Source organism: Phragmites australis, chromosome 17 (assembly GCF_958298935.1).
Source record: "Phragmites australis chromosome 17, lpPhrAust1.1, whole genome shotgun sequence".
Taxonomy (NCBI): domain Eukaryota; kingdom Viridiplantae; phylum Streptophyta; class Magnoliopsida; order Poales; family Poaceae; genus Phragmites; species Phragmites australis.
The window spans coordinates 25566456-25586542 of NC_084937.1; the positions used below are offsets into that span (position 1 = coordinate 25566456).

At 42.4% G+C, this 20087-nt stretch overlaps 1 protein-coding gene and 1 pseudogene across 1 annotated transcript; one reads left to right on the top strand and one right to left on the bottom strand.

Annotated features, from left to right (window-relative positions):
* Positions 1 to 6975: 6975 nt before the first annotated feature.
* On the bottom strand, positions 6976 to 9176 carry LOC133897018 (cinnamoyl-CoA reductase 2-like; annotated as a pseudogene).
* A 1224-nt stretch (positions 9177 to 10400) lies between these two features.
* Positions 10401 to 13023, top strand: LOC133896712 (uncharacterized). Its single transcript, XM_062337312.1, has 3 exons — positions 10401 to 10465; positions 10544 to 11084; positions 12300 to 13023. The coding sequence occupies exons 2-3, from the start codon at positions 10562 to 10564 to the stop codon at positions 12713 to 12715; spliced, it is 939 nt and encodes a 312-aa protein (XP_062193296.1). The 5' UTR covers positions 10401 to 10465; positions 10544 to 10561; the 3' UTR covers positions 12716 to 13023.
* The last annotated feature ends 7064 nt before the right edge of the window (positions 13024 to 20087 follow it).

Consider the following 20087-nt stretch of genomic DNA (forward strand, 5'->3'; position numbering starts at 1 on the left):
GAAGAAACGTTTCCACGTGAATCACAGGCACTTTGTATAATCATTTATCTAGTTAGGCAGATTCTGATTCTCGAGAAAGAATAATAGTGGTAAATAAAAAGTAATTTAAAAAACCATTTTTTATCTCTCGTAATATAAAAAAGAAAAAAATTCTACTGTTTCATATTCAAATCACTTTCAAAAACACAGTTTAGCAGAGATTACACTGACTCTAGGCAGAATCTGTAAAGTTTCTTGCGCCAAAGGCACCCTAAGTTAAGGTAATAAACCATTAACCAGAGTAAGACTTACCTATGAATTAGCAAGTGTTAACGAACTCTTAGCAATGTTGGTAAAGGTTTGGCTGAGAGATCCTTTACAATAGAAAAATAATACTGGTAGAGGAGAGTATATTGTTGTAATTCAAACATTTATTTAATAGGGGTATTTTAGTAATAATCTTATTATTTGTAAAGTTACGACTAATTACCCTTATGTCTACATTCCTTTCATCAATGTTTGAGATCCTGTGCAGATCTAACTGTTTCGTCGTACCCAGTCTAGTTTGTCACGAGCAGCCGTCACCTGCGCTCGTCACCTCTGCGTGCGCCGATGAGCAACCCTCACCGGCGCTAGTTCGTCGCGACGTCTATCTACGAGCTTCGCAGTAGGCGCCAGCGCCCCCCCTCGCCGTCCGTCATGCCGTCGCGACCTCAATCATTCAGGCATGACGAGGGCTGCCATGTTGGGGATCTCGCTGGCGGTGGCACTGCGATCTGACCGAACCACAGGTCAGAGCGGTAGTGAAAGGATCTAAAGGCCCTAGAGGGGGGTGAATAGCGCACTAATAAAAACTTAAATCAACTACCGAATTCTAGAACAAAGAGCAATCTTAGCCTAGAATGAATAAAAGTAACTAGACAACTTAGCAAGCTAGAATGGTAAGTACAAACATGCAAGCATATATAACATAAGTAAAGTGCGGAATTGAAACTTGCATGAAGAAAATGCTAGAAGCAAAATGCAGAATGTAACAAGAGTAGGGAAAGGGGACACCGAGTTTTTTTCCAAAGTATCGTAGAGTTGACACTCTCCACTAATCCTCGTTGGAGCATCCACACAAGGATGTCGCTCCCCCTTGAGTCACCAAGACTCAAGTACTCACTATTGATTGCCACTTCTTCATCTCCGAATTGGCGGGCATCAATCCAAGTACACGAGCTTCCCGGGGCTCTCACAAGACCTCCAAGAGCTCACCGAGAACACCTCCAATCTCCACGACCGGCTAGGTATTGCCAACCACCAAGAGTAACAAGCTAACTGGTTCACTTGATACTTATCAATCCTAAACAATAACTAGATGCACACTCGCTACTCTTGAAGCACTAATGAAGTCCTTAATCTTCAATTGAGAACTTGCAAATCACCTCAAGTGCTCTCCCTTTCTTCTAAATGATACCAATTGTGTATGAATGCTTCTGGGTTGCAAGAGAGACGAATGAAGTCAAGTGAGAAGGTATATATAGGCTAGAGGTCCAAATCTAGCCGTTACCCAACCACTCACATTTTCTGTGAACACCGGATGGTCCAATGCACACGTCTCTGTCAGCACCGAACAACCCGGTGAGACTACTATTTCTCACATGTTGTCTGTCATCTGTTAGTAGTCGTTGCAAAATACTCTGATGTTCCTTCATATAGTATCACTGGACAATCCGGTGACTTATAATTCATTTCCTCCAAAAATGTTAAGTCACTGTTAAATAGTCCGGTGATAACTCCTTTATGTCACCGGATAATCCGGTCAGTTCAACTCAGATTTTCTCCGAAAAATAGTCCTTCTATTAAATAGTCCAGTGTATGCGTCCTTCTAATCACCGAATAATCCGGTGCATGTAACTTCAAATTTCTCTGAAGAATGACTCTTCTGTTAAATGCTCCGATGCAAAATTCCTTCAATCACTAGATAATCCAGTGAGGTCATTTGAAACCTTCACAGAGAGGAAAAATAGTCCGATGAGTTTAAACATTCTCACACCGGATAATCTGGTGAGAACAAATTTTCTGGAACTCGTCCAATTCAATCGACTTTGAGTTCTAACTTCTCAACTTCTCATCTATAGGCTTCTATGAGCTACCTAGTGCTAGATTTTCGCAAGTGTGCATTCAACTATGTCTAAACTCAACTATGTCCTAGTTACAACACTTAGTACGATGAAAAAGATGAAAAGAGACATATGTCTACTCTAAGTATCATTCAACACCTTGTGACACTTAGAACTAGAAGATCATTAATCTTGACGCGAATGTCCTTTGATCGACCAATAGAATTCCATGAGGGACCAAGAAAACCCATTCAATCATTGTGAACTAAAAAATTTGATTCCCTTCAAAACATACGCATTAGTCATAATAATACAGTTGTAATTAATTACCGAAACACTTACCATTTACCTAGGGGTCTAGATGCTACAGGTAGTCAACAACGATGATGCTGGGCGGCGTGATGGGGTCGCTCCGCGTTATCAAGCTCCAGCTCGTGGCCCTCATCATGGTGTTCTGTGCCTCGGGCCTTGTCGCAATCCTGGACCTCGCCTTCCCCGTCGTCACCACGCTCCACCTCCTCGTTGTCTCCCGTCTAGGGTTCAAAAATGCGACGGTTATTGAGCGATTATCGCGATTATCGAGCTCATCGGTCTGCACCGATTTTATAATACGAACGGTTTTCGAATTTAAATTCAAAAATTAAAAATTAAAAAAAAATTAAAAAATTTAGAGACAATTATAAGACCTTCCGTGAAAAAAATTTAAAAAATAATATCGTTTGCATCATATTTTACATGGAGGAAGTTTAAGAAAAAAAAGAAAAAAAAGTTGAAACGTGCATCTCATTTATTAACTCAGGTTAAGAAAAAGCTTAAAATGCAAACACATATTTTTCTTGTGTAGGGTATATATTAAGAGGATCTTTAAAATTAGTTTCACTTCATTTAGAGATTTATTAATTTCTCCATAATTTTTACAAAGTTCACAAGCATAAAGTGAATATATTAAGAAACATCACTGTAATTAACTTTATCACGTCTACCATTATTTTTCCTACATAAAGCATAGTATAAATAAACTAATAAAAATAGTTTTACTAATTTTGAAGGTGTGATGAGTTAGTTATGAATTAATCTAGTTGCAACAAATTTATACAATCCTGCATGTTACAATAATTATTTCATGACTTCATGTATTTTTAAAAGAAATAGGATCATGTAAGAAGACTAAAAAAATTAGTTTCATGATTTTTGGATTAGTAAAGAGTTAACTATGCATTAATTAGGTTTAGCAAATACATTTTCTCACAGAAAATATTCAACTTTTTTATAATTATAAATATTTTTATCATGTAGATCATATTACAAGAAAATCAACAAAAATTGTTTCACTTGATTTGAAGCTTAGATGAGTTAGTTATTTATTTTACAAGTTTGAGCCTTTTTTGGGTTTTTTTTTCAACTCCACTTAAATTCGAGAAAATCGTTTGATATATCGGGAAAATTGAACTGTTACCGAGGAATATGATAAATATGAAAAATGTAGGAAAAACAGTCAATAAATCAGTGAATTCGCTTGGTTATCAGTGCAATTCAACCGGTTACCGAATGTCGATTCGGTCGATTTTTTCTTCGATTTTCAAATTTGATCGAGTGAATTTTGAATAAATTCTCAACAATTTTTGAATGGTTTTCACAATAACCATGAATTTTCGGTTACTATCGGAGACCGGTTTTCGAGTTCCAAAGATATTGTAAATCTTGCTCCCGTCTCGCCTTCCCGCCACCGCCGCAGTCGCTCGACCACCAGGACGCCTTCCTCCGTCGTCACCGCTGCCGCTTCGGGCGACCTTTACGATCTCCTTCGCTGCTCGCCCAGGCTGCTCGTCTACTCGCTCCAGCAGGCCGGCATTTCCGATAGCGACGGCGCCGCCACGGTGGAACAAGGCAAGACCCCAATGGGTCCCCACGAAGAAGACGCGTTCAGCGTCTGCTCCGTGGCAGCCGGGTACTCCTCCATGACAGATGTGCCCACAAGTGACCTCCTCATCGTGTTTGTGCCACTGCTGGTGCGCTGTCCTTTACTACAGATGCTTGACGAGCTCCTCGTGCTCCACCACCGCCGCTGCGTCCTCGCTCTTTCCGGTGGCGGGCGGCATCGCTGGTGAACATGCGAGAAAGCGGAAAGAAGGGAAGTGGGTGAAGGGCAGAGTTGGATGGTTCACCGCCATTGCTCTCGTGACCATGGGCATCATTGTAGCCATCGCCGTCTCGGAGCTCCGCGTGGACGAGGGCAGTGCGGAATTCCTAGTGCTCACATGATGAGATCGGTTGTAGCTGAATCGTGAAGTGAAACAATCTATCAAAGTTTCTTGTATGTTGTTCTCGATCTTCCCCGGATTTCGCACGACATGCGCATGTGTTAGGATCGCGGTAAAAGAAGGATCATCGAACAGAGCATGATGCTCTCATGCATAGCACAACACTTTTGATTATCTCTCCCTTTCTCCTATGTACTGTTTGGTCTGAATGTCGTAGCTATTAGGCTTGTGTCTTGTTGTAGCAATTGGTTCAGCGCCTATTGCCAAACCAGATATCTTGACTTGCATTGTTGAAAGTACCCTACCTGAGACATGCTTGCCACCGATGTCAGTCTTGCCATAGTGAAAGCAAAATGGCAGACACAGTTGTGCATTTCAATCTCTGTATGAATGTCCCTTATTTTGATTCAGAGATGGCCGACTAGCAAGTTGGTCATGGTGAAGTTCTTGTACTCGGTTTCACCAAAAAAAACTTGTACAGTTTTACTGATCCTCTCATGTTGAGGTTGCAAGCCATTTACAATCCATTTTAAAATATTTGCGAACTGTACAAGTTTGTCAATGTTTGCGTTGCACATGACTTCAATATTTTGACAATTATTATTGGTCAAAAGCTGTAACAATAAAGTCAAATTCGCAAATATTTTAAAATGGATAAAATAAATCTAAGCAAGCTTTAGTCGCAAATACGTAGTCAGTCCAGTGGAAAAGGGCCGAGTTTATGAAACCAAGTTCCCATGTTCAATTCTTTGTCTTTTGCTATTTTTTCTCCCTCATTTCTTGGATAAAATAAATCTAAGCAAGCTTTAGTCGCAAATACTTATCCAAAATATAGCAAGCATCCAAGCCTAGCCAAATACAAGCATCTAGTTTTGTCGAAATGAGCCTTGAATCTATGACTTACGAAGTGGGGTTCGATTCTTGCATAAATTATATTGTGCTTCAATTTTTTTGGCTTTTTTAAGGAATCGAATCAGGTTAGTTTTGAAAATATATACACACAAGCCCCATATACATGCGGCTAGTTGGGGACCAGGAACACTGCCACGATGAGCTTCCACGGGAACATCTCATCGTCCCGGGCCGCAGCGACTGCGTTGAGCAGCGGCCGAAAGTACTCCTTGAACGACACCACCTCGTCGTTGCACGCCTGGTGGACGCTCGACAAGGCTATGTCGAGTGCGGTTACCCAGGGTCACCGCGCCTGATCCATCTAGTCTTCGGGCTACAAAGCGCCCCCTTAGCCCCGTGAAGCCGTAGAGAGCGCGCCTTGGGCGTGGGGACAGCTCCGTGGGCACCAGTCTTGGGGGTCTAGACGCCGAGCAGGGAGCAGTAAGAGAAGAGGGAGGCGGAGCCAGCAGGGAGAGGACATCGGCGGAGCGGACTAGGAGAGAACGATAGTTGGCATCGGACGGGTGAAGCGATGAAGAACCTAGCGCATAACGAATCAATCGATATGAATCTGTAAAAGATTCAAAATTATGATTACTACTTTGTTCTATTTAAATTTAATTATTTATAAGTTTACCATTTATTCTATTTTCAATAATATTCTTATGATACTTATAGATAATATCATAATACAAGAGACGATAAGAAATATTGTTAGACTGATCTTAACCGTCCGATCGAAAAATTAAATGGTGCATATTAATTGTTATGCACCATAAAAGTTCTCTTGCTGAACTGCGGCACGAGACGGCAACGGCCATGCGCCCATGCCCATGCCCATGCCCGTGGCCCGACCGACCTTGTCCCGGCCGGTGAGGTCCCCTACTCCGCCTGTCCCTGCCCGGAAGATGCGACACTAGCACCACGGACAACGAAGGGTCCGCTCGCTTCCCGTTTCGGGACGAATCGCTTCGGACGGGAACCGGGTCGTCGAGGTGGTGTCGCCGAGCGCGAAATGATGTCCCCGGCGTGAGGCCATGCACCGGTCTCGTGCTGCGGCCTGCACTCGCCTTGCGCCCGCGGGGTTGTACTTCCGTCGAGGCGCTTGGGACTTGGCTGAAATTCTCGGTGCACATGTGAAGCTGCAGCGCCGCAGCCTGCGTGTGCAAGCAGCAACACTTGCCTGCAACAGCGGCTGTTGTGGTGTCGTGGTCGAGCACGTCAGCCTTCAACAGACGCAGAGTCGCAGATTCTCCGGGTCTTGTCCATCCAGCTGCTTCGAATGGGCGCTCTTTTGAATCACATGAGAGAGAGAGAGCATCCACCATTAACTAGCACAGGGGCAGTGGAACCCGGAAACACAACTCTACGTCGATCTGTGCACATATGTTTAATCTTGTTTGTCTATTTATCTTATCTGATATTTATATATCAGTTAATTCTCTCATCTATTTTATAAAATTTTTATTTATTTTTTAAGTAGGAATCTTAATATAAATGAACCGTTATGATAAACCATACGTGCCTATCAACGTACAAAATTTTTCCTTCGGACGGAACCACTGCGGCCTACGCTACATATGCACTTCCCCCTTTTCATTATTGCTTTTCAAGGCCACGAATCATCTGAATCTCCCAGGTTCGTGACGGTGTTCTTTTCACAGGGGCGGTAGCAGTTGTCGCCATGATTCCAAAGCACATTACGAAACAGGTACTGACCAGCAAGATTTCCAAAGCGACTAGACGATGAAGCAGAAGCAGCGAGCGAGCAGAATGAAAATACAAACGCAGCATGAATCCACAGATTCAGCTGAAAGACATCCTCCCTCCGGTTTTAAGTACTCGACGCTATCTGAGAGCGTCTCCTCCAGTTTCCTTGGTTCCCAGCCCAGGTCCATCAGCTTCTGACATGTTATCGATGCTTTGTGATCAACATCACGGGTGCCGCAAAAGCAAAAGAGTAGTTTTTTTTTTTTTGAGAAGACCTCCTCTTCGAAGTACAAGTTGTAGTAAAGCAAAAGAGTAGTTCAGATCATGTACAGAAGAAATGTGCACTCTAGCTCTCCAAGTTATAGCAGTATAGACATGACGAAACGTACTTATTTACATAATTGTACTTTGGGTTCATCTTCTTCAACAAGTCCACCAAACCCTTTGTGTAAATGTGATTCGGTGAGCAAATGTATCTCCCAGATGACCCTTTGTTGTCGTACAGCAGAAGTAAAGCATCAGCCACATTACGGTAGTGTTATCTGGATACACGGATATGAGTGTTGGAATTCGATTCAGATTTGAGTGTCCGATTCGGTAAAAAGAATTTAAACACATGAAATACAACTCAGAATCCGACTCGAATTCGAAGTATCCCATTCGACAAAAATAAATAGACACGGATGTTCATATAACATTGCACTGCAGACATCTACTATATGCCACAGCTTGTTGCTTATCGCATCAGGACCTCTTGTAATCCAGCTAATGGAGCTATAGCACAATCAAGCAAAACAACTTGTACCCAGTAGCAGTACTCTTGTGCGCGACAGCGAGGCTAAGGCAAGAGAACTATCAGTTCTTGCACGGCACAACTCATTATCTGAAAGCTTCAATTGCACACTGAATCTGAGAATAAAATGTGGACCAGATGCTTCTAAGATGCCATGATTATAGAATAGAATTTGCTATACATGGGTTTGTCGTTTGTATTCATTTCTAAGCATGCAATGTCAACAATAGATGAACCGAGTGTGGAATCACATGCAATAGATTGTGAAGAATCTGCTTGTGGATGAAGGTTCTAATTAAACAACTGTAGAGCATTAAAAAAAAGCATAGCAGCATAATTAGACAGGGACCTTCTCATCGTTTGAATTTGAAACAACTACGCCTAACAACATGACCTATTATAATGTGATCTCATCTCAACGCCTTGTATTGAACAACATAAATGTAGTCCACAAAGGATAGATAGTGCAATTGGCATTAAAAACACAACTTGACTAGTGGTTAAGGAGCACATCTGCACAACCAAGGGGTCGTTTGGTAGAGCTTTCAGAGCTGATTCCCGGCTGGAATCAGGGGGAGCTCTGCCAAACAGCAGAATCAGACTTTAGCTCCCCGGCTGGAATCTGTGGGAGTGATTCTCTGATTCTGCTGATTCTGAGGAGCTGAAAAAAGTAGCTTCTCCTGATTCTGATTCTATTGAGAATCATTTTCTCTGCTAATTTTTTTTTAGAGAATCACTAGAGAATCACTTTCAGCCACAGAATCACTCCCACCACAGAATCACTCTCACCACAAAATCAGGGCTTTGGAGAGCTCTACCAAACAGGCCCCAAGTCAAAACAGAAAATTCAAGAGAAGCGGCAGTCCTGGTAACAAAGGAGAAGGAATGTAAATAACAGGCAGTAACACGGGAACCTTTTATAACATAGATGAGGAATTTGCTGCTGGTATTCACTGTATGCTGCAACAGTGGGCCAAAAACCAAAGGTGGGCAAAGTGTAACAACATTCAGTCTATTTTTATCTGCATATTTCAAAGCTGTCTGTTCAGCCGTAATCTTGGCAAAAGAAGACCAGTCCTGCCAGCAGAAAGCAGTGGAGGTCCCAATTTACTAATTTAGTCCTACCTCAAAAAAAATCTCTAGCAAAGGACTTTCTAATCACAATGGAACTAACAAATGGAACAAACATGTATGTTTATTACTCTAGCAACTTGCTGTACTAGCTAGCATTACCAACCCCATACTCCTCGCAGAACTCTTTGTCTGTCCAGAGACCAGCGACTCTCATCTTTGAGTCTATCTTGAGGCCAATTCGGGTTAAAATTAACAGCAGCATTGAGGGACATCACAAACAAGTTTCTGAACCTTCGCAGCTGAGCAAACCTTTAGTACAGTTAAGGTACCTTTCACAGCAGTATTGAGTACTTCTGACTGCATGGGTGTATTCAGAACGGGGTGAGTAAAGAGCACTAGCATTCTATACAGCTCAAAACTTTCAATAAGATTCACAATGCAAACGAACATTGCATTTTGACAAAGCGAGTACTGAAGTTGAGCCGAGTACTGAAGTGACTTCACCGCTTGTCCTTATTCGATCTCATCCCTTCATTTTAGATCCAACGGTCCAAATTAGTTCCTTCCGGCCTAGCTGAGCCCATCTGCTGGACTGCATCCAATTACAAGACCATCTTCAATCATATTCCCTTTATTTCGTTCCCTTTCTAATTCCTTTTCCCATTTCTATTCATTTTATTTTCTCTTATCTCCAATAGCTTTCCTTCGAAGGGAATCGCAAAGGAAAATGAGAGAGAATCCCATCCTAAAAGGAATGACTCTGAGAATCCTGTCGTGACGAGAACCGTGAAGTGAAACCGTTGAAACGCTAAAGCGAACGAAAATCCATTCACAATAAAAATATCACCCCTGAAGAAAAGCTGTTAGACCCAAAATGAGACACGCCCGAGGACACAAATGTCATCCATCGTAAAGATGGCCAAATGGGCCGTGCTTACTGGGCCGGCCCGAGGCACGGAACTGTAGGCACGGCCCAGGCACGGCCCGACCCGAGCCGAGATGGGCCGGGCCGGCACGGCACGAGGCCACGGGCCGTGCCTGGGCCGAGCGCGCGGCACGGCACGGCCCGGCCGAGTCGGGCCGGCACAGGCACGGCCCGGCCCACGGGCGGCACGGGCACGGCACGGCCCGGCACGGCCCGGCTCAGGCACGGCTGGCCCAGGAGGCACGGCCGGGCCGGGCCGGCACGGCACGCGGCAGCCCATCACGGCACGGCCGGCCCATCACGGCACGGCCGGCCCGGCACGGCACGGCCCACCGCGGGGGGGCACGGCCCGGCCGGCACGTGGGGCACGATGGGCCAGCGGGGGCACGCGGGTTAACGGGTTAAACGGGCCGGGAACGGCCCGTTTAACCCGTTAACCCGATATTTTTGAATTTTATAGCCGTTTTGTGACCGTTTGAGCTCCAAAAAATTCGAAAAAAATTGCAAAAATCACCATTTTTCACCTATAAATAGAGGAGCACCTTGCCCTTCCATTCCACACCAGCAACACCATTTTCTCTCTTGTTTCCTCCTCTCATTCTTGTCTCAAAGTTCGTGAGAATTAGCGATAATTTGGCAAAATTAGTTTCAATTGTTGCAAAAAAATCCGAGCAATTCCAAAATCGTCATCCTGCTGATTTGCTATCTTGAAGTTGAAGAAATCTTGGTGATTTTTTTGCATCGTTGTTGAGTCTTATTTTATTATTTGATTATTTCTAACTTTGAATATTTGCAATTTTTGTAGTGTCATTCGACATTGATCATGGATGCCGGTGATCATGATACATCCATAGATCATGATTTTTTTCTCCAAGGACTCACAGGGGACTACGGCCCCTTTGATACTAGTGCTGCAGGTGATGATGGACCCGACGGTGAACCTCCGGTTGGTTCACATCCAAATCCAGGTGATGCAGCAGGAGTGCCATCGTCAGGCTCTACAACTGCGCACACATTAGCAAGCAGCGGGTCTAAAAGATCAAGAGCCGGTACTTCCGAAGTTTGGCAAGACTTTGAAAGGATCTACAAAGAGGAAGATGGGGTAAGTGTCAGGTATGCTAAGTGTTATATTTGTAAAAATGAATTATCTGCAAAGCCCTCGGGTGGAACGGGGCACTTGAAGAGGCACGCCATAAGTTGCAAGCGAAAGAGTGGAGCAGCTATGAAGCAGACGGTGTTGCAGTACAACCCCGACGGCTCTGTTTATCATTGGGAGTACGACTCTGCTAATGCTCGAAAAGAGCTATGTCGCTTCATTGCAAGAGCGGATCTACCACTCAATATCGGTGAGTCTGCTGCATTTGAAGATTACATTAAGCAAGCCCATAATCCTAGGTTCACGCATGTTTCTAGACAGACAACTAGTAGGGATATGGTAAAATACTACAATACGTGTCGTAGCAAACTTAAAGAAATGTTGCAAACATGTACATTTTCAGTTGCTTTGACCTCGGACATATGGGCAGGTAGGGCTAGAGAGGATTATCTTAGTGTGGTTGCTCATTTTGTTAATAATGATTGGGAATTAGAAAAGAGAATAATAGGTTTTCGCTTGATTGACAACGCGCATACCGGTGAAAATATTGCTGAAAAAATATCTCAAGTAGTTGCAGACTTTGGCCTCACGAATAAAATATTTTCTATCACTTTAGATAATGCCGGTGCAAATTCTAGAGCAATGGATATTCTTACTCCGTTGTTTAGTACTTATGCTGAATCTTTCTTGTTACATCAACGTTGTGCTTGTCATATTATCAATCTTATAGTAAAATCCGGTTTGAAGAGGTTATCGCGATACTTAGAAGATTTTCGTACTGCAATATCTTTTCTGAACTCTTCTAACCAACGAATTGCAGCATATAAACAGTATTGTGTTGCAATGGGTGTGCGTCCACGTAAGTTTGCTTTGGACATGCCGGTGAGATGGAACTCTACTTTCTTGATGCTTAAAAATATTATACCATATAAGAGCACATTTGGTGTGTTTATTCATACACATTACCATCAGCATGGGGGTCAAACTTTACTCACGGAAGCACATTGGTATGTTGCTGAAAGGATACTGGAGTTTCTTGAATTTTTTTATGATTCAACTGTGAGTTTATCAGGAGTTTATTATCCAACATCTTGTTTAGTAGTGCATAATATTGTTGAAATTGCTACTCATTTAAACAACTATGAAAATGACAATCTTTTAAGAGATTGTGTAGTTCCTATGAAATCTAAATTCTTAAAGTATTGGAAAGAAATTCCTTTGTTATACGCTTTTGCCTTTATTTTAGATCCTAGAGCTAAAATTGTAGCTTTCTGTAGAGTTCTCGCAATTCTAGGTGATGCTCTTGGCCATGATTATTCTAATTATTATACTAATGTTCGTTCTAAGTTATTCGAAGTTTATAGTAAATATGAAACAAAGTATGGCGGAGTTCGCCTGCAACGACCTCCACTAGCACCCACAACAAGTAAGAAGACGACAACATGGGGGAAAATATTTGGTGCAGGTTCTTCATCAAGAAGTTCAGACTCTTCGTCACGATCGTCTACGGGCACCGGAATTCCAACATCCGGAGGGGAGCTAACTACCTTCATCGACAGTGACGTTATCAGCCACGAACAAGAAAACTTCAACATACTGCAATGGTGGCATGAGCACAAGACAAATTATCCAGTCCTTTCACTGTTAGCGCGAGATTTGTTAACGGTTCCTGTATCTACAGTTTCTTCTGAGGCTGCCTTCAGTCTTACAGGAAGGATAATCGAAGAGAGAAGAACAAATCTGTCAAGTGAGATGGTTGAAATACTCACCATAGTAAAGGATTGGGAACAAGCTGAAGCACGAATGCAACACACTGCAGAAAATACTGAGCTTGAAGAATCATTCCAAAATTTGTATCTAGATGCTGATGAGAACGTGTAATTTTAAATTTTCTGAGCTATGTTGTACTCTTTTTTCCTTTGCTAGAAAGGTTTTTAACGAGGCAACCTATCAATAAAGCTCATTTTTAGAATTAATCATGTGCCCCTATTATTTCTAAGTTTTTTTATTCATGTTTTTTGTTTATTTTTTTAAAATACCCCCCGCGGCCCCACCCCCACCTACCTCTCATCTCATCCCTATAAATACCATCTACTCCATCTCAAACTCCACCCTGCCCACCCATCTCTCTTTTCCTATTTGCTAGCCAAGTATCCAGTATTCACTTCACATCAAGAAACTAATTCCATATTTCAATTCATGGATCAAGGCGCCGAGAACTCAGGTGAATGGTTCCAAGTGTGGCAACATTTTGAAAAGGTCTTCAAAGAAATTAACGGGGAACAGGTAAGATTTGCTAAGTGTAATATATGCAGTATAGAAATAGGTGCCAGATCTTCACATGGAACGGGACACTTGAGGAAGCATATGAAAAATTGCAAGCAAAATTCTGGGGTTTCTAATGAAACCATGTAATTTTCGGAGCATAATCATTGGTTGTACTCTTTTTTCCTTCTAGTAGAAAGGTTTTTAACGAGGCAACCAATCAATAAAGATGTTATGTATTTATTTTCCATATTTTTTATTGTTTTTTGGATTTTTTTAGCTATTATTTTTGATTTTTTTCTATTTTTTTGAGTGCTGACGGGCCCAACGTGCCTCCACCGTGCCGGCCGGGCCCGTCGTGCCTTCCCGTGCCTGCCGGGCCCGTCGTGCCTTCCCGTGCCGGCCGGGCCCGTCGTGCCTTCACGTGCCGACCTGGCCCGTCGTGCCTCCACCGTGCCGATCGGGCCCGTCGTGCCAAACGGGCCTATCGTGCCTCCACCGTGCCGAACGGGCCCATCGTGCCGACCGTGCCGTGGGCCGGCCCGACACGGCACGGTGACAGTTGGGCCGTGCCGTGGGCCGACGGCTCGGCACGCGGGCCGGCACGGCACGGCCCGTAACAGTAAATGGGCCATCGGGCCGTGCCGAGATGGGCCTGTGCCGAGCCGACCCGATTGACCCATTTGACCATCTTTAATCCATCGTCTATCTCGATCGCATCTGAGAAGAGATTGCACGTCACAAACACTGAAAGCGCACACCAAAACTAAATGCTCGAATTATTATGCACGTCCAACAAAACAAACAAGATTTTTGCTCAAGTATACTAATCGATCTAGCTACTGTTAGAAAACAACATGTTTGGCCAGATCGCTCATCGTCACCGGACGCATGGCATGAACAGGAACAGGACCTATCTTGTGCATGATGCATTCGTTCGATCTGTTCGTCGTCCACCGACGTACGGACGGGAGGAGCACCGTCGTCTCCGATGCTGCTAATAGCCAACAGAACGTTCTTTGTCACCAACGTTTGGACCCTGGCTACCCGGTGACGACGAGCGTAGAACCCTTCGTGCACGCACGATCTCCGGCGACTGAAACGCGCCGCCGCGACGTACCCGTACGTGCGCACACGGCGCGATAGGTGAAGAAGGCGTCCAGCGATGGAAGAGCTGATGACAACGTGAACTTGAGCCATTCCAAAGGTAAACGTACGTGGTGCCCCGCGTTAGCAGACGGGGAGATCGACGGGCGAGCAGTCCCGGAGACGGAGAACCAGGGAAGGTTCGCACGTTTAATTTGCACGTCCCGGGAAGTTCGCGCGCGCGCCGATGCCCGTCGTCCCATCCGTCGCCCCAACCACCGCCGCCGTCGGCTCCACCGCATTTAGTGGCGGCCACATGCCGGCCGCGTCCGGCGTGGCAGGCAGCCATCCCCTGGGACCCCCTCTCGCCGCCCCTACTGTTCGATCGTGCGCGTCGCTCTCGCTCCGGAGCTGACAAGAGCGTCGTGTCTGCAGCTAGCTAGAGCTACACGATACCACCGTATCCATACCGCGGCTCACGGCTCCAATCAAACCATTGCTCCAAGCTCGAATTAGGGTAACAATCATTGTAGCTCGAGGTAGAAGAAGCTAGCTAGAGATCGATTGCACGACGTGCAAAAAGAACCGAGGACGGCGAGACTACGTACGCCGCCGTTGTCTTCAACATTGTGGCGCCCCGAATCGTGATACTGCCATGCCCATGCCGATATGGATCATGTGACGTCGCTGTGCATCGCGCACGCGTATAAAGTCAGCAATGACCACTGAGAAGGAAATGAGCAAATGAATGATCGAGGTGTTGACCACACAGTATGCAAGACCAGATGGGCAATTTTATTAACTAAAGATAAAGATAGCGATGGTCAAATAGTTTGTTTTGTCCTTTTTTTTTTGCCGGGGATGGTCCAACAAATTAACTTTTTTTTTGTCAGGGATGGTCAAACAAGTTAATATGGGACGGGTCTGTACAGATAGATTTGAAGGAATGAAATATCCCTAAATAATTATTCATGAATAGAAATACGTGTAAGTTAGCAATCCACGTATTAGAACTATAGCTTATGTATCATTCTCCTTGCGCCGTTATTATTTTTATTTTTTATTTTTATTAACTAACGATGGTGATGGTCAAATAGTTTGTTTTGTCTTTTTTTTTTTTTTGCCAGGGATGGTCAAACAAGTTAACATTAGACGAGTCTGTACAGAGAGACCCGGAAAGAATCTAGAGGTTCTGACTACTCGGAATTTTCAGGTTCAGCACTGAGGTCCTAACCAAGCACCCTAGCCTGGACTCAATCCGAAGGTTCCAGCTACCTGGAACTTCCGGGCCAGCCTGGAACATCTGGGTTGGTTTAAAAAGCAAATCAAGCACCCTTGCTTGAAGCACCACCCGGAGGTTCTAGCTACTCAGAACTTTCGGGTTGCACCCATAACTTCTGGGTACATAGAGCAACAGAAAGCCTAGTGTTCGTAGGTTGATTTGTGTCTCTCATATTTTGGATAAAATGATACTTTGAGAAAGAACTTGGAATCGTCAATCTCTTCCTTCAAGATTGAGATTCCCATATAATAGGTTTTGTTTCTCAAATTTTCCTTTTTACCAAAGTGATTCATTCGACGAGCACTCCAGGACCCGCCTATGCTTGTAAAAACCCAGGTTGGTCCTCTGACCAGATGTGTCGATAACGAGGCCACTATGCGTTTTGAACCCTAAATAGACCGTCGGTGTTAAGCTAGACAACTATTGGTTAGTTTTTTCAGAGCAAGGGGTTTTCACCCAAACTCTACGCAAATGCTACAAATGTTTGCTTCGACTAATGTCATCTAAGAATTGTGAGGTGCTCTTCTATTCTGGTTCATGGTTTCTCTTGGCTAGATAAAAAGATAAACAGATAAAGTGTCCCACCAAGACGTCAATGAAAGACTTTGCAGACTTTTTCTCATTTCTTCGCGATACCTCTAGAACTATTCCTTTTCAAATAGTAGGCTTTAGTGTTCCGTATTATTACATCTTTTATTTCATTATTATGAAATTCCATTACCAAGAATTATGGATAAAAAATAAGAAAAGAGAAGTGTTTAGCCATACCAAGCAGGCACTTCTGCCACATATGCGATCACCACACCTCCATGTACCTACATATGAGGATCACCTTGCTCATGGAGCTAATTTTTTTCATTAGGGATTATAATCCAGAACAAAATGAAGATAATGCCAGAATCTCAAGGAACTAGCCATAAGATAAAGAGGTGGTCGAATACGGCCACTCATCAGCTTCCCATCCATATTGGATCAATTCCCTACCCTACTTTGAAATGAAATTAGAGGAATGACATGAAAACAATGTCCTTTCTTGATACATAACATTGTATAAGTCAACCCAAGTTGCTTCTTCAGTGACAAAAGGCGAATTAGGAATTTATCTGGTAGGACATAATAGTCTTTTTCCCCTGGAGATGGAAAATCCGTCCACCTAAAAAGGTTGTGCAAGCAAAATAAGAATAGGAATTCAAAACACCATGTGCTGTCTAAGCTATTTTCCCAACTTTCAATTGCTAAAAACAACAGTTCTAGAAGGGACATAGCCACAGAGAGAGAGAGAGAGAGTGAGTTGTAGGAGCGATAAAGCAAGCCCCATGGCCTGGTTCACTACACACTAAAAGATGGAAGCAAATTCTATAGGACTCTATTCAGAAAGATCTTTATGAGACCTCATCTATGTCGTCCATCTCGTGATCCAATGACTATGCTGAAAAGGAAAGAGAAAGTGGACACGTGCCATCATGGGGAAGAGAATCTTTATAGGAACAAGTCCTATAGAATTTGCTTCCCCAAAAGGGCCACCGGCTTTACCAAAAAGGGGATATCCACTGCTTACTGCTCACATTTTAAATGTAGCAGATAACAATGGAGATGTAAAATTGATATGTATTCGCCTTCACAAGCTTCTTTTGTCCACTTCTTCAAGTTGTAATACAATAAGATCCTGGTATTGATTCTTATTATGGTGGACCAATCGTCGGGACAGGCCATCTAACTTTCGAATGGTGTTGATCCTACAGACCGTGAACGAATTTGCCTCTGGCCTCCTTAGTGAAAGTTGATATGGAATTAGATTTGTTGGTCCGAAATAAGACTATATGAAAGAGAAAAGATGCTGATAAGGCATTTCATTTTTAACGAACATATTTCATTTTTTATGTTTTGGATAAGATGTGCTCGGTTTCATGAATTAAAGAGTGATTTACCTATATTTGAATTGATTCGACGTAACAAGAACACAATCAAGCTCGGCAGGATTTGAACCTACGACATGGAGCAAAAAGATAACATCTTTCTTCTTATGAATGGAAGGAAACATCAAAACATAACTAAATAGTCGCAAAAAAAAAAAACATAACTGAATAGTGGAGACTCACAAGAAGTATTTCGCTATTTACCAGTGAGTGGTATTATTGGACTAAAGACCGTTAAGTTCAAAGAAAACATACATGTACTGTAGATTTTAGTTACAACACGAGGATAAGACCTCGAACGTGGGGGTGTTTTATACTATTTATTTATACTTTTGTTAGCTGCGGTGTAGAAGACATGTAAAATTTGCACAAATTTTGTGATTCGTGTTTGAATGGTTAATTGCAGTCCACGATTCAGTAGAAAGCAATGTTCGATTCATGAATGAAACCGATGGGCCTGCTGCTCATGTTGCGACTTTCGACGACCTGGTTATGGTGATACAGACAATAGCAGATTGATGTAGCTACATAGGAAAGTAAGATTGGGGAAGTAAATTTTATAATATCCTGTCATATGAAAGATTCTTTTCTATGTGATGATATATATTTATTCTTTCTTTTCTCTTGAGTTAAGTCATTAAATTATGGGATGAATGACTGAATAAGATCTTACAGAATCTTTTTGACAGAATGAATTTGCTTTCCAAGATTGGCCAGCGGAGGATGTAGGTCAGAGAAGAGAGAAAATAGTCGTAAATTGGTTAGCGTCAAGTCTCCGATTTATGGAGGTCAAATCTTAAGAGTCTTAAGATTTGAATTTTTTTATCTCGCATGCATGCATCTGAATTTTTTATCTCGCATTAATCCATTCCAAGGAAGCGAGATGGTATCTCGTGTATCTAAGCCAAACTAAAGAGTATACTACGAAATCCAATATATACAAATCTCCATAAGTCCCAGTAAAGACAAAACCATATCTAGTGGTGCTTAAAAGGCACTGTTGGGTTGGGCTTTCATCTGTAGGCATTTAATCGGTCCAAAACCTAAATCACATGTTGTTGACGTCGTTGAAATCACTGTTTAGATAAGGTCAGGGTACAAATTAAGTTGGAACAAGCTTAGTTTTTTCCTTTTTTGTTTTGAGGGAACCAGCTTAGTTCTCTTCACAGTGCTATACATGTTTACAAAATACAAGCTCTTTCTTTTTTCTCTCTCTGGAAAAGAGAAACTAGAAAAATTATCATGTGCTATATCTATATTTATACTCCTATAAAATAAACGAGTTATGGTAGATCTAAATGACATCTACAGTACATCTTACATAATTAAATGATTCACAATCAAGTTAGTCCCCTGTCTACTCCACTCTCAATTGTTTGAAAACTTCTAATCAATTTAAAAACCTATAATTAATAGACGCTCAACATGAAAACATATTAATACAATATTATTTCTTTTCATCTATATCCAATAACTATAATCAATATATATCTTATATAACAATTATATTGTTATGTATAAACTTTTGATTACAGAACGTAACTAGTGAGGATCAAGGAATTTGATTCTGGTTATTGGATAGGTTCTGCAAGAGTTATGTATAATAATTAAGACTCACGGACGTTCTGTAATGAAAAGCTCATGCAAGAGTTATGCATGATAAGGAATTTAATTACATTATATAATTAGTGATTAATTAGTGAGGATCAAGAAATTTAATTACGTTACATAGTCAGTGAGGTCTAAGTACGAATTTGAGCCGTTCACAAGTCTAAATACCAATTTGATTATGTTCTGTAATCATACGGCTCAAATTCGTACATGGACCTTACTAATTCCTTATCCTCACTAATTACAGAACGTGATCAAATTCATTGATCCTCTCCTCTAAGTAACAACTAATCACCTCCCATGCCTTATATAGTTGCGTCTAACTCTGAGCCTGCTTTGCCATGCTGCACATTAGAGGATAGCTTGACCTTCTGTCTTTTCCTTTCTGTGTTATTTCATTTCTATGTGAAAAGATATGTATATTTTAGTTACCTTAAGTTGAGAAGTTTTAGGATACATTATAACTTTTTATTTTTTAATTATTTTTAATTGAATTATTTTGGCTCCTGTTATAATATTATTGATTTCACATGTGTGTAACCTTGCTAGTATCTCAAAATGGCCAACACTACATACCTTAATTCTCTCCGCACTTATCGATTACTATACGGTTTTTATCTTGGTTCAAGAGGACATCGCAAAAACTCTATCTAGTCCTTTAAAAATTTTGAGATCATTCATGCCGTTCATTCACACCAGATTATTAGTATAACACTTAAATACCTTCCCTCTTTTTTTTAAAAAAAATATACTAGTCATCAGCAGCAAATCTCAAGAGGAGGGGGCTCAAGCGCCCGACCAGTTGTCACTCCCCAATAGTCCCAACTCTTAAACCCTCTCTATTTTTTGCAAGAGAATGAGGAGAAAAATAAATAGATAAAAGTGAGGAGGGAGGAATAATAAGATCAACCTCTTGGTGCCTTCGTTACTTCGCTGCTCGTAGTCATGTTAGCCTGTGGTACTAACAGCATATACTCCTACCTGTTAACCACACACTGGACACGTAGTGCCGGCACCGAGATTCGTTGGTAGCGACCTCGCCGGGACGTGTACACAGAGCATGGCCCCTGCAAACCACGTAACGGCAGATCGA

What these genes read in the sequence shown, in the direction of transcription:
- LOC133896712 (XM_062337312.1), top strand. Translation starts at nt 10,562, where the DNA reads ATGGATGCCGGTGATCATGATACATCCATAGATCATGATTTTTTTCTC. An exon ending in GGATCTACCACTCAATATCG is followed by an intron (nt 11,085 to 12,299) that starts GTGAGTCTGCTG and finishes TATTTGGTGCAG; the next exon opens with GTTCTTCATCAAGAAGTTCA.